Below are 14,198 nucleotides of genomic sequence, written 5' to 3' on the forward strand. Positions count from 1 at the left end.
CTTACCTTATTGTTGTCTCCTCCTCCTCTTCCTCCTCCTGCTGTCTCTCTCTCTCTCTCTCTCTCTCTCTCTCTCTCTCTCTCTGCCTGTCTCTGGTGAGGTAGTAAAGTGGTGTTCAGTGATTATTAGAGTGAGGAGGAAGGATGAGCAGGGCTGGGTGGAGTTAGTTCAGAGAGCCAGAGTGGCTGTGCAGTGCTGTGTGGGCTGGGGAGAGAGGCCTGGGAGACGTTGCACTTCATGTGGGAAAAGAACAGCGTGTTTGTGTTCTCTGGTGGTTTCGGGGCTTGTGTAATCGCACAATCGGGGAGGCAGGGGTGGGCCGCCCCAGCATTCAGAGGGGTCCTCCTCTTCCAAGAACGAGGCCGGCTTTCTGTGTGTGTGTGTGTGCGTGGGGGGGGGGGGTGTAATATTTGTTAGTGTCCTGTGCTTGTGTGTGGATGTGATTTACGTGCTTTTTCGTTTGTGTCCTGTTGGCTGTTGTGTATGGACATTGTGTAATTCTATATTTGTGTTTTAGTGTTGCAGGATATTTCTGTGAGTGTGTTAGTTTGTGTGTGTGTCCCAAGTTCCTGTGTGATCTTTTTTCCATCACAAGTCATGCATTTACTTTGGCCGTCCCCTGCCTGTTTGCAAAGCCTTGTGGGAAAGCAGGCTTGCTTGCCTTGGACCGGCACGTGTCACTCTGTGATCAGTCTCACTGGTACTTTGGTCACATTACCCGGCCCAGAGGTCCTAATGGTTATATCTGACCACTAGATTCTTCAAATGACCACTGGTCTCTTAACGATGACCACAGAGCAGATCACTAAGACCACTTTGCACCACTTGACCGTCTGAACCCCTCACTCTTGCTCTTTCACCTCCATTTCTCTCTTCCTAACATTTACTTCCTCGCGCCATGCTCCTAAGGGGGCCAAGTACCTTTATTTCCCTTCCCCTTCATTCATCTGCCTGTTTCCCTGTCCTGTAGTTCATGACGAAGAGTCCAAACAAGCGTCTGGGCTGTGTGATCACCCAGGGCTTGGAGGAAGCCATCAAGGTTCATCCCTTCTTCAAGGAGATCGACTGGGTTTTGCTGGAGCAGAAGAGGGTCAAACCACCCTTCAAACCTCGCATTGTGAGTTAGCACTTATAGCTCAGACCATGTAGGGTGAAGTTGCCTGTAAACGCTGATCTAGGGTCAGTTTAGCATTTTAAGGTTAGGATTGGGGGAGGGGAATCTGATTCTAGATCTGCACCTAGGGTAAACTTCACCATGGAGTGTGTCTGAACTCTTAGGGAACATACCGTACTGTATGTTTTAGGGCCCTTACTGTTCCTCCCTCACCATTATTAACCTCTAACCTTCAACATGTAAATAAGTTGTAGACTTGTATGTGTTTATCCTCTATTATGCTTATTCAAGTGTATACTTAAGCAATAACGCACAAGGGGGTGTGGTATATGGCCAATATACCACGGCTAAGGGCTGTTCTTAAGCAAAGCGGAGTGCCTGGATACAGCCCTTGCCGTGGTATATTGCCTATATACCACAATCTCCCGAGGTGCCTTATTGCTATTATAAACTGGTTACCAACATAATTAGAGCAGTAAAATACATCTTTTGTCATGCCCGTGGTATGATTGCTATTGATGTCTTATTTTTGTTTACAATTCTATACATTTTGCTTTCAATTGTTTGGTTTTTTATTTCAACATCCATTATTTCACCCGTCCTCGAAAATATAATGTTAACATTCTCAACCTAATTTTTCATGTTCACAATTCAATACATATGGTGTGAAATTGACCCCATATAGGATCTTAATTTGATCACCTTGTTGCAGCAGAACTTTCCTGCAATGCAGGACGTTTTTTACTTGTAGTGTATTTTAGGTTTTAAATGGCTTCTGAAGTTTGTAATTTCCACTTTGAAATTTCAGACTTGAATTCCGCTTAAGATGTTTTTTTTTTTTTATCCCTACAAAAAGGGTCTATTAATTATAATCCACACAATAATTCACATTTCCTGCTGTAGAAAACTGGCTTAAGTTACGATCCTACATCTGTATCCAAGCATCAGTATTCCTGTGTGTGTATAGTGTAAAGATAGAGAGCTGGGCTGGGTATGAGGTGGTATGAAATGCCTGAAGGGGTGTGATGGGAAGGGTCCGTCCTGTTCCCATGTACACAGAGAGGGGGCGACGAGCACGTCAACAATCACACAACGTGAATGAGAGAACTGGGGGCATGAAAGAGAGGTTCTGTGATTACTCCATCCATGTCTATTATGTCAATCAGCCTTGTTTTATAATGACTTTATCAAGGAAACACAAACAACAGTCAATCCACGTGTGACACTAATTCACTAGTAATAACACTATGACTGTCTTTATAAATGTTTTCAGAGATCTAATTTGGCAGTCATCATCCTGTTTTTCCTTACTATCTGACCCTCCTGCTTCCCTTCCTTCCTGCTCCTGTACAGAAAACCAAAAGGGACGTGAACAACTTTGACCAGGACTTCACTCGCGAGGAGCCTGTCCTCACCCCTGTAGAAGACGCCATTATTAAGCAGATCAACCAAGACGAGTTCAAGGGTTTCTCCTACTTTGGAGGGGAGGAGACTCTGTCCTAAGGCCTGCACACACACACACACACAGAGATGCTGTCCGCCTCATCCTTGTGTTTATGCACACACACCAACACACACACATGCATGTATAGACACACATACATCTATATGCAGAAACACTGACATACACACTCGCATTCACGAACACACATACATACATATATTCTCACATACAGACATCCAGAAATATACTGTACAATACACACAGAGTAAATTATTACATTCACACACTCATACAACACTCCGGCCATTAGGGCCTCTGATTAGTAACAACTCCAAAACTTAAACCTGATCATCTACAGCGCTGTACCAGTATATTTTTCTGTCTCTCCATCAGTGCATGTTTTCTATGTTAAAAACCAATGTAATTCAACAGTAGGTCATATAGGAAGCCCATCTGCTTTATTATCAAGTTCCTATTGGCTGGTCCAGATCACTCCTGATCCAATCAGAGCGGTAAAAAAAAAAAAGAACTCATTGTGGTGGTGGGTGGCCAATGGATTGGCCTCCTGAGACTGAATATAGCCTGGCCCTTGGCCCGGGCTGATAACAGTGATGAAAGCTCCTCACAGTCCTGCCCCAGATTATGTCACAAGGCCCTTTCCAGTGGACTATGAAATGAACAGGGAATGTTTGTGTGACGGTGTCAACTTTATGTGTATATAAGGATTAAAAGGTCAGGGGTTATGTGTGCTTTGGGCAGGGGTCTTGTTCCACATGGTCTTCGTACGATAGGTCATACTTTCAACTGGTTCATCAAATATCCTAGTTCCTCAGTGAGTATATGACACTGAAACAATGATATTATTATATTAATCTGTAATTTCTCAAGCTGTCCTTTAAGTCTTTCGATGTACTAGAATCTCCTCCTCTGTCGTGTTTGAATGCGAAAAACCAAATCCTTAGAACCAATGATTGTATTTAAAAAAGCTAAAAACCGATTGGTTCACCGTATCAATAAAAAAGAGAAGCCTGTAACTATTGATACTTTTTCAAAGTTTCCTCAAGATCAAAACGACGGCAGAATTAGAATGAGTCCATGTATAGTACATCAAATGCCTTTTGTGTGTAACTGCGAACCAGTTATGTGTTGTAGATATGCCCACAGTGTTATGGTAGTCTAGATTCATATGCTCCAAATGAATGCCATGGGTTTCAATGTGGAAGAATGTGCTTGCATGCATGAGTGATCGTGGGGATACAACTGAATGTATCGCGTCTGTTTGCGTGCACGTGTGTGTGTCAGTTAGTATACTGCACGTATGTTAGTTTGTGCGAGTCTGGGTTTTGCGTGTGCGATTTAGGCAGTGGGTTCATGAGAATGGCCCTTTTGAAGCTTTTACATTTCATTGGGTCAGTTTTATTTCATTGTGTGTTTTATTTCATTATGTTTGATTTGTCGTGATTTTACTGGATTGTCTTGTTGCTCAGAGTTTGAAATCCTGGATTTCCCTGCTATGCAACAAGACTCACAATCATGTGGGTGAAGGCATCACCAGATAGCCGTGTCTTTCCCTCTGTACAGACCACCTTGTATATAGAAGCCTGTGGACTTCTTGGAGAAATAGAGGTATCATCCTTTGCATGGTCATGCATATGATATTATTGTGTATTATTAGAATATGAAAAAGTTACAATGTCCATGTGCAATATTCTGTCTGTTTCTGTCTGTTTTTGCTTTCCTTTTCTTTCTTGCCGGGTGTCTTCACTGTTCTTCCCTCCGCTGACTCTTTGCTATTGCGGTCTGTTTGGTTCTTACAGTATATGCATGGCTGTTTTCATTTGCCTGTCCTCAACTCAGTTGATAGCCATGTCTATGTGCTTCCTTCAGAATGCTCCATCAAACCACCTCACCACCCCTTTCCCTGCCCTCTCTCCTTAACTCTCTTTGAAAAGGTCAACATTTCCTATAGCATATCCCTTTAAAACATCAATGTAACCAAAGGTAGCAAAGCTATTGGATCTTATGGAAACCATTGACCTTCTTAATGCACTTATGCCTAATAACTCTCTGGCTAATATATGGTTTATTGTAGGCCTACACAGAATCAAGGTAAAGTCCAATCTACTGTCAAATTCTATCAGTAGACCACAAAAATAACCATTTTGGAGTAGAAACTTTAAAGTAACATTTGAAATTTGGAGTCATAATAGTAGGACTATTTGCAATTGAAGAGGCAGGGGTGGCACTGTGGTAGTGAAAGTAGCAATACTGTAGAAGTATCCGTAGCATTTGTTATTGTAGTAGTAGTTTTAGTAGTAGTAGTTTAAGTAGTGTAGATGTAGTATTATTAGTAGCATGTATAACAGTGCTAGCTCCACTAGCAGTAGCAGTTATGGTATGGGAGCAGGAGTAACTGTAGCAACAGTGGTAGTAACAGTAATAGTGGACAGTATCATAGCATCAACTGTCAAAGCAATACTGATCAAGCAGTATTTTAATGGCTTTAAACATGCCTCTCATACTAGATCCTGAAAAGACGTAGGCACGGGTGTCAATTAATCACATGATCCCCCTCTGTTACCCAGTTAGTGCATAGCAAAATGAGAACCGTGTTAAAGCATCTGAAGGTGAAGAGGACATTTTACAGTTTTTTAGGATTTAACCGTTACCGTACTTGTCTCCCCTCGTATAGCTCACATCTACCCTCGTGTCTCTCTGTCTGTATCATGTCCTTTAATTTCATTTACCTGTCTCTTTGGTTTACAGTCTCTGTGTTTTGTCTGTGCTTCTTGATGTTAGGCCTCTTATGTTTGTGTTTGTGTTTTGTAAGATGGCGGATCCCTGTCCTACTCCGACCCATAAGGACGGTGGCCCTAGAGATCCAAAATCCTCCATGCCAAATGCTAACTCCAATTTTCCATCCTCCTTCTTTTAATTTGACTTTTTAAACTGTTTGTAATAGGAAGAAGAAAAAAACAACACATAGGAAACCCATTTGGTCTGTTGTAAAGTCATTGAAGCAGTAACGCTCAATAAGTATAATATACTGTACATGGCTGGAGAAGTACCTCTTAAATTGTGTGTAAAAATATGTCTGGCTGAGTATTATGTATTTTTTTTTTACATACAGTAGAATAAAACATACAGACATATGCATTATATTACTGTATGTACCTCTATACATTTAGGGTCGGTTTCCCGGACCCAAATTACGACTACTTCTGGGCTAAAAAGCATGTTCAATAAAGAATATCTATTGAAATTGCTTTTTAAACCAGGACAAGGCGTATTCTGGGTCTGGGAAACCGGATTTAATTTTGGGTTTCTGTATTGTGAAGCTTTATATGTACAATTTGTCACCTGACTGATGTTTTATTTTGAATTCCTTTGCCATTTATTAGTGTTATGTCATTGTAAGCATTTTGCTGTGTGCCAAATGTACTGTATTCTAAAGGATGTGAATGTGTATTGTTTGTTTTTGGAACCTATTAAATATGATGATGTCAAAACAAATAGTGGGTTTGCTTGTTTTAGGGCTAATTTCTGTTCAGTGTTAATCAATATTTACTGTATGTATGCAGGGCTCCCTTGCAAAAGAGACCTTGGTTCCAATGGGACTCCCTGGTAAAATAAAGGTTTAAAAAAAGCTCTCTATGCAACACTGTTTACATTGCCAGGGTTGAATGCATATAGAGTACTGTCCAGTGTCCATAACTAACAACTGTTGGAATGTACTCTGAGATATGCACTGCTAAAATGGTACCACGATGTGCCATTAATCATTGACTGATGTTCCACATTTGGGTATTCTTCCCTTTCAAAGCAAACATTGCATTCCCTGCTAGTGTCATGGAAACTGATAAAATATCTAGACAATATCTAGAGGGAAAAAACAACAGAAGATACCTATTATCACACATTATGGAGTATAAACACCAGTGTTAGACTACTGGGCCATAACTTTGACATTGCTGTTATTGTTATCAATGACAATGTACAGCAACTGTTAAAGTCAAACACAGTTCAGCTACTCGATTAGGGCTCTATCTCTGATCGATGTCTCACAGGTGATAATTCATCCATAATCACCATAGCTACATTATTCATAATCACCCTATTAGGGTACAGATATACACTATACATACAAAAGTCTTTGGACACCCCTTCAAATTAGTGGATTTGGCTATTTCAGCTACACCTGTTGCTGAAAGGTGTATAAAATCGAGCACCCAGCCATTCAATCTCCATACACAAACATTGGCAGTAGAATGGCCCTACTGAAGAGCTCAGTGACTTTCAACGTGGCACTGTCATAGGATGCCACCTTTCCAACAAGTCAGTTCATCAACTTTCTGCCCTGTTAGAGCTGCCCCTGTCAACTGTAAGTGCTCTTATTGTGAAGTGGAAACATCTAGGAGCAACAACGGCTCAGCCACAAAGTGGTAGGCCACACAAGCTCATAGAACGGGATCGCTGAGTGCTGAAGCTCGTAGCACGTAAAAATTGTCTGTCCTCAGTTGCAACACTGACTACCAAGTTACAAACTGCCTCTGGAAGCAACTTCAGCACAAGAACTGTTCGTCGGGAGCTTCCTGAAATGGGTTTCCATGGCCGAGCAGCCACACACAATCCTAAGATCACCATGCGCAATGCCAAGCGTCGGCTGGAGTGATGTAAAGTTTGCTGCCATTGGACTCTGCAGCAGTGGAAACATGTTCTTTGGAGTGATGAATCACGCTTCACCATCTGGCAGTCTGACGGACGAATCTGGGTTGGCGGATGCCAGGAGAACACTACCTGCCTCAATACATAGTGACAACTGTAAAGTTTAGTGGAAGAGGAATCATTGCCTGGGGCTGTTTTTCATGGTTTGGGTTAGGCCCCTTAGTTCCAGTGAAGGGAAATCAACGCTACAGCATACAATCACATTATAGAGGATTCTGTGCTTCCAACATTCCTGTTTCAGCATGACAATGCCCCCATGCACAAAGTGAGGTCCATACAGAAATGGTCGAGATCAGTGTGGAAGAACTTGACTGGCCTGCTCAGAGCCCTGACTTCAACCCCATCGAACACCATTGGGATGAATTGGAACGCCGACTTTGAGCCAGACCTAATCGCCCAACATCAGTGCCCGACCTCACTAATGCCCTTGTGGCCGAATGGAGTCTCTGCAGCAATGTTCCAACATCTAGTGGAAAGCCTTCCTAGAAGAGTGGGGCTGTTACAGCAGCAAAGGGGGGACCAACTCCATATTAATGCCAATGATTTTGGAATGAGATGTTCAACGAGCAGGTGTCCACATACTTTTGGTCATGTAGTGAAGGTCACTACAATGCTATTTACAGTACAGTTGATGTGTGTCGAACACATTGAACATGTTGACAGCCTCTTCTCCCCCTCACAATGGAGAGGAGAAGAGTGCATTTTAAGTTATATTTTGATCATAATTATACTATCCCATAATCATACTATTATAATCATATCCCCTAACTGGGAAAAGAAAATATTTATTTAAATTACAAATTCACAGTAGTTTGAGCCGATGACTGAGGCCTATGCCGAAACGCGTCAGAGTTTTAAAATCTTATTCCATTGAACATGCCATAAAAATGCAGACATTTTTTTATTATTTGAAGAGTCCCTTGATCCTCCTTGTTTTTTTGATTACCACTTAACCCCTTTACCAAAGAGCACCTTCTATCTACAAAGATCTACTGTTTTATATGCTAGCACCACTTCCCTTCCTTTCTGCATGATTCATCAAATACAGTATTTGAGAAGGATGGCAGCTTGTATATTAGTTATTATGGGTCACTTTGACCCAGTGGGGTCTAACTCAACAGATTGCTTACTGAAAGCAGTCAGTGAACCTTCAGTTTACTTGTTTAATACTTGAGATTAATAATTTTTATCACAAAGCTGTTTACAAGGGCAGTCCGATCCTGATCTTTTATTCACTAATTGTTATTTTGACTAATCAGATCAGCTCTTTTGCCAATAATTGTAAACACACATGCTCAGTGTGGTTAATCCACCAATAATTAAACACTTCAAGGGAAAAAGATGTGAGTTTCTTGGTAATGTTTATGTCAGAATGTCAGATTCACTGCAGCCCATCCAATCCATTCATTTGGCCAAAGAGGAGATGATGCAGAACATATTGCATTTAATAAGCGACCTTAAGATCATGTGAAATTTCCAAAATGTGAAATAAATGTGACAAGATGTGTCTGGAGTTTGATAAACGTCATTGGCACTGGATTGGAACCAGTGCTATGGTCAGAGGACATGAAAATAGAGCTCTTTGGCCACGCATACCAGTGGTGGGTTTGGTGTTGGAAAACAGAACCATATCTATGCAGAAAAGTACCTCATACTTACGGTAAAATATGGTGGTGGATCTTCAATGTTATGGGGCTATTTTGCTTCCACTGATCCTGGGCTCCTTGTTAAGGTCAATGGCATCATGAAATTTACCAAGTACCAGGACATTTTAGCCAAAAACCTGGTTGCCTCTGCCAGGAGGCTGAAACTTGGCTGCAAGTGAAAATCCACAAAGAAATGGTTAATTGACGACAAAATCAACTTGCAATGGCCATCTCAGTCTCCGGACTTAAACCCCATTGAAGACCTGTGGTTTGAATAGAAGAGGGCAGTCCATAAGAGCAGATGAAGGATATCAAGGACCTGGAAAGATTATGATTGGAGGAGTGGTCTCAGCTCCCTCCCAGTGTGTTCTCCAATCTCATGAAACATTTTAGAAAAAGGCTCAGTATCTCTACCCTCACAAGAGGAGGGTGCTGGAGTATTGAAAAGAGAGGTGCCAATAATTTTGACCCCTGTCTTTTTTAGATTTCATTTATTAGTTTTTAAACAAAATATCTTCCTCTGAGCAATTGTATTAGTATAAAATATAATTCCCCCCTTTTTTGCATACAATATAGCTCAGGATTGATATTATTTATTTAATAAAGTATTTTTTGATCATCTTTATTAAAGGTGTCAATAATTGTGGACTTGACTGTATATCACACGTGAAATGTCAACAACAAGAAAAATTGTGAAACGTCTTCTTCAACATTTGGGAATGGCTAAACAAGCAACAGTTATCTGAGGATAGACTCAAACTGTTATTTCTTCAGAAAAGGCATTTTTAGTAGATCTATCTTTAAAGATAGCAAAGACTCATGTGAACTCTGAATGCCCCAATTGGCTGGCATGAATGACAGGCGTGTGTTTTTCTGTTGCCATCACCATACAAGCACATGAACAGATGAATGGTTGGGATGGTTGACATAATTATCTGCTCAATGCAAGGCCGTAAATTAACCTACCTACAGTTGAAGTCGGAAGTTTACATACACCTTAGCCAAATATATTTAAACTCAGTTTTTCACAATTCCTGACATTTAATCCTCGTAAAATTTCCCTGTCTTAGGTCAGTTTGGATCACCACTTTATTTTAAGAATGTGAAATGTCAGAATAATAGTAGAGAGAATGATTTATTTCAGCTCTTATTTATTTCATCACATTCCCAGTGGGTCAGAAGTATACATACACTCAATGAGTATTTGGTAACATTGCCTTTAAATTGTTTAACTTGGGTCAAACGTTTCAGGTAACCTTCCACAAGCTTCCCACAATAAGTTGGGTGAATTTTGGCCCATTACTCCTGACAGAGCTGTTGTAACTGAGTCAGGTTTGTAGGCCTCCTTGCTCGCACATGCTTTTTCAGTTCTGCCCACAAATTTTCTATAGGATTGAGGTCAGGACTTTATGATGGCCACTCCAATACCTTGACTTTGTTGTACTTAAGCCATTTTGCCACAACTTTGGAAGTATGCTTGGGGTCATTGTCCATTTGGAAGACCCATTTGCGACCAAGCTTTAACTTCCTGACTGAAGTCTTGAGATGTTGCTTCAATATATCCACATAATTTTCCTGCCTCATGATGCCATCTATTTTGTGAAGTGCACCAGTCCCTCCTGCAGCAAAGCACACTCACAACATGATGCTGCCACCCCCATGCTTCACGGTTAGGATGGTGTTCTTCGGCTTGCAAGCATCCCTCATTTCCCTCCAAACATAACGATGGTCATTATGGCCAAACAGTTCTATTTTTGTTTCATCAGACCAGAGGACATTTCTCCAAAAGGTACAATCTTTGTCCCCATGTGCAGTTGCAAACTGTCGTCTCGCTTTTTTAATGTCGGTTTTGGGGCAGTGTCTTCTTCCTTGTTGAGCAGCCTTTCAGGTTATGTCGATATAGGACTCGTTTTACTGTGGATATAGATACTTTTGTATCCTGCTTCCTCCAGCATCTTCACAAGGTCCTTTGCTGCTGTTCTGGGATTGATTTGCACTTTTCGCACCAAAGTACGTTCATCTCTAGGAGACAGAACGCGTCTCCTTCCTGAGCGGTATGCCGGCTGCGTGGTCCCATGGTGTTTATACTTGCATACTTTTCTTTGTACAGATGAACGTGGTACATTCAGGCGTTTGGAAATTGCTCCCAAGGATGAACCAGACTTGTGGAGGTCTACCATTTCCTTCTGAGGTCTTGGCTGATTTCTTTTCATTTTCCCATGATGTCAAGCAAAGAGGCACTGAGTTTGAAGGTAGACCTTGAAATACATCCACAGGTACACCTCCAATTGACTCAAATTATGTCAATTAGCCTACCAGAAGCTTCTAGAACCATGACATCATTTTCTGGAATTTTCCAAGCTGTTTAAAGGCACAGTCAACTTAGTGTATGTAAACTTCTGACCCACTGGAATTGTGATACAGTGAATTATAAGTGAAATAATCTGTCTGTAAACAATTGTTCGAAAAATTACTTGTGTCATGCACAATGTGGTTTGTCCTAACCGACTTGCCAAAACTATAGTTTGTTAACAAGAAATTTGTGGAGTGGTTAAAATACGAGTTTTAATGAGTCCAACCTAAGTGTATGTAAACTTCCGACTTCAACTGTACTTACACAACATACAAGGGCAAGTCAACTCAAAGGTGTAGGCTACCGTATGTAGGCCTACAGGGACTGAACGACAGCATAAAACAAGGAAACCATCAGAGTAGTGGGTGGGGATATTTAAGGCGGTTCTACACAGCATTTTCACCAATCACTGCGGTCAGATTGACGCGTGAGCGGCTGTCAACGGGCCAGCTGAGCGCAGAAGAGTGAACAGCGAACTGGGCTAGAAGTTCAGCAGACCAGCACAACCAACGCAAGGAAACTTTGACAGCGGACCCTATTTTATCCAACTTCTAAAGCATTTGTAGGCTAAAGGTTGTGGATTGTAGGCCTACCTTTAGTGAATCGGTGAATAGGCTGTACAATCCTTGGCAGTGTTCTGAGACTGTACAGCTGCCTACTGCTTCTGAAAGACAACTTGCATCTGAAATGGACTGTGCGTAAAGAGCAGAGAAATTACATCATCTCGATTTGACTTTCAATATTCTTCATTGTGTATGTTATCTGTTACTTGAAAATTGTTGCATAAGTGGACTGATTCGGACTTTCGGGGGAAATTCCATTTGTCACTGAACTTTGCAAAAGAAAACATGACGGCTGATAAGGACAAGAAAAGGTAAAGTAGATTTGTTTTAGGTTTATTGTTTGGCCTATTTGCTCTTAGATGTATACATTTTATAAGAAATTATCATGTTAAACCTACAATCAACACGTTAAATGGTAGGCCTAGTAAGCGATTTTCCTCGCAATCTATGAGTGACATTTCGCCGAAAATGTGCAGCTCGGAGACCTGTTGTCCTTTAATAAAAGGCGCACTGTGCTATATAGGGTATATTATTAGAATAAAGTGTTCCTTATTGAACTAAAAAGGGTTCTATCACTTGCTACATATATGGAACCGCAAAAAGTTCTATATATAGAACCATTTATAGGGTTCTTTGATCGCAACCGTAGAGGTTATTCTTCACTGAACCAAAATGGTTCTATATAGAACCTTGCATGGTGCCATTTATTAATTATACTAATATTAAATAGTAATATTTTGAGCTAAGAATATAATTTAATAAACAATTAAATAACGGTCAAAAGAATACCAGCATAGTTTTTAGAATTTATTGTCATTATATGCAAACATAGTTTGGAAATATGCACTGATAGCCAGGGAGGAATCTCTTTGTTTGAATGATGGGCCAGGTTAACACTGGCTGACTTCTTTACAACACAATAATAAGACACGGCGCCAGGATAAAGTTACTAAAGGGGGGCTCTTGAAATCGCCGAGATTGTAACATTTTGGGGGGTTCTTGCATTGGAATGATATTGAATTCTACTTATATCACGCTATACCACAATAAACATATATTTCAAATGCAGAGACTTCAAGATCACGGAGTGCTTTTGAAGTGACAGGTTGGCACGAAATCTGTAGCCTATCTCTGCTGCGCTGTATCAGCGTAAAATACTGGCCTTCTAGCAGTCGTAAGGACAGAGATTCAGCAGGAGGCAGGCAGATAAAGGTGCAAATGAGTGTCGGATTTATTTACACAGCGCTGGTGTTTCAAATATGACGATGATATTTACAAATATATGTACAAAGTTCTGACTTGAAAATGTCAGCATTCAAAAGAAAAAGCCTGTTTTAACCAGCATTCAGGAAAAACCTGTTTTAACCAATAAAGCACATGTGGGGTCTACCAGGCTCAGATACAGTCTCCTCTTGAGTTACCCAAAAGTAAACTAACTAGAACATCCCCAAAGGGAATTAAATACATTTATCCGCACCTATTCTTGGCGAGCAGACCAGGTATATCTATAGATAGCTAAAGCGTGCGCGTTCACACAACATTAAAAATGACAGAGAAACCAGACACATGTTCTCCAATCAAAGACAATGAATAAATTGACAGTAAACTGTTAAATGCAACTAAATAAACCACACGTTATTTATCAGTTTGTGAGCTCTCCAAACAACGTTTCCACTTGGAGAATGAGAATGGTATGAATGTATATTGTATAATGAATTGTCAACATTTTCATAACCAAACATTCAAAATAAATGGGGGAATATGCTGGGATTAACAGTAACTTCACTGATGAATATATAGTTCGTGGTGCATTGATAAACATTGACAAACAACTGGAACGCTGATACAAATATTCCGCAGGAATTGGCAGGAGTCAGTGCGCAATAGTGGTGGAGAGGGACATGTCTACAGCATGTCTTCACCACACACCTGGTCTCCACATTTTAAATTATGCTCAAGTCACGTTCCTAACACATAAGCAGTAACCTTAATTAACATTGACAGGAGACGTTCCCTTCATCTGAAATCATTATGGTTCAGTATTTCTAACCACCCCCCTTAAACGCACACACTCCCTAAACGAATGGACATGTGACAGCAAGGCAGAATGGCACATTCCAAACAAGCACTGGGTACATGATACATATTGACCAACATGGTATGTCCATTTAGTGAATGTAGATTGGCGGAGCAAATAAAGGAACCTCATAGAAGTTGCCCTGAGGCAGATGAACACTTTGCTCAGGCCCTAAACACTGTTCACTAAACTTTTGGCGATACTGGTGCACAAACCTCCCTGCATGGGCCTTTGTTGAAGCAGGTAAAGGAGCATTCTCTCCCAAATGATGCACAG

The 14,198-nt window shown here is 40.9% G+C and overlaps 2 protein-coding genes across 3 annotated transcripts in view; both read left to right on the forward strand.

Moving 5' to 3' along the window:
* Positions 1 to 6,071, forward strand: part of LOC106589721 (protein kinase C epsilon type) — a 159,466-nt gene extending 153,395 nt beyond the window's left edge. Inside the window, exons 14-15 of the mRNA XM_082970524.1 lie at positions 971 to 1,117; positions 2,468 to 6,071. Coding sequence (XP_082826650.1) covers positions 971 to 1,117; positions 2,468 to 2,617 — 297 coding nt within the window. The 3' untranslated portion in view covers positions 2,618 to 6,071. The remainder of the gene's footprint in view (positions 1 to 970; positions 1,118 to 2,467) is intronic.
* Positions 6,072 to 11,706: 5,635 nt separating this feature from the next.
* Positions 11,707 to 14,198, forward strand: part of epas1b (endothelial PAS domain protein 1b) — a 59,902-nt gene continuing 57,410 nt past the window's right edge. For both annotated transcript variants that reach the window (XM_014179994.3, XM_014179995.3), the window contains exon 1: positions 11,707 to 12,156. In XM_014179994.3, coding sequence (XP_014035469.2) covers positions 12,131 to 12,156 — 26 coding nt within the window. In that variant the 5' untranslated portion in view covers positions 11,707 to 12,130. The remainder of the gene's footprint in view (positions 12,157 to 14,198) is intronic.

The sequence above is a fragment of the Salmo salar genome, chromosome 28 (genome assembly GCF_965601325.2).
Source record: "Salmo salar chromosome 28, fSalSal1, whole genome shotgun sequence".
In the NCBI taxonomy this organism is placed as follows: Eukaryota; Metazoa; Chordata; class Actinopteri; order Salmoniformes; family Salmonidae; genus Salmo; species Salmo salar.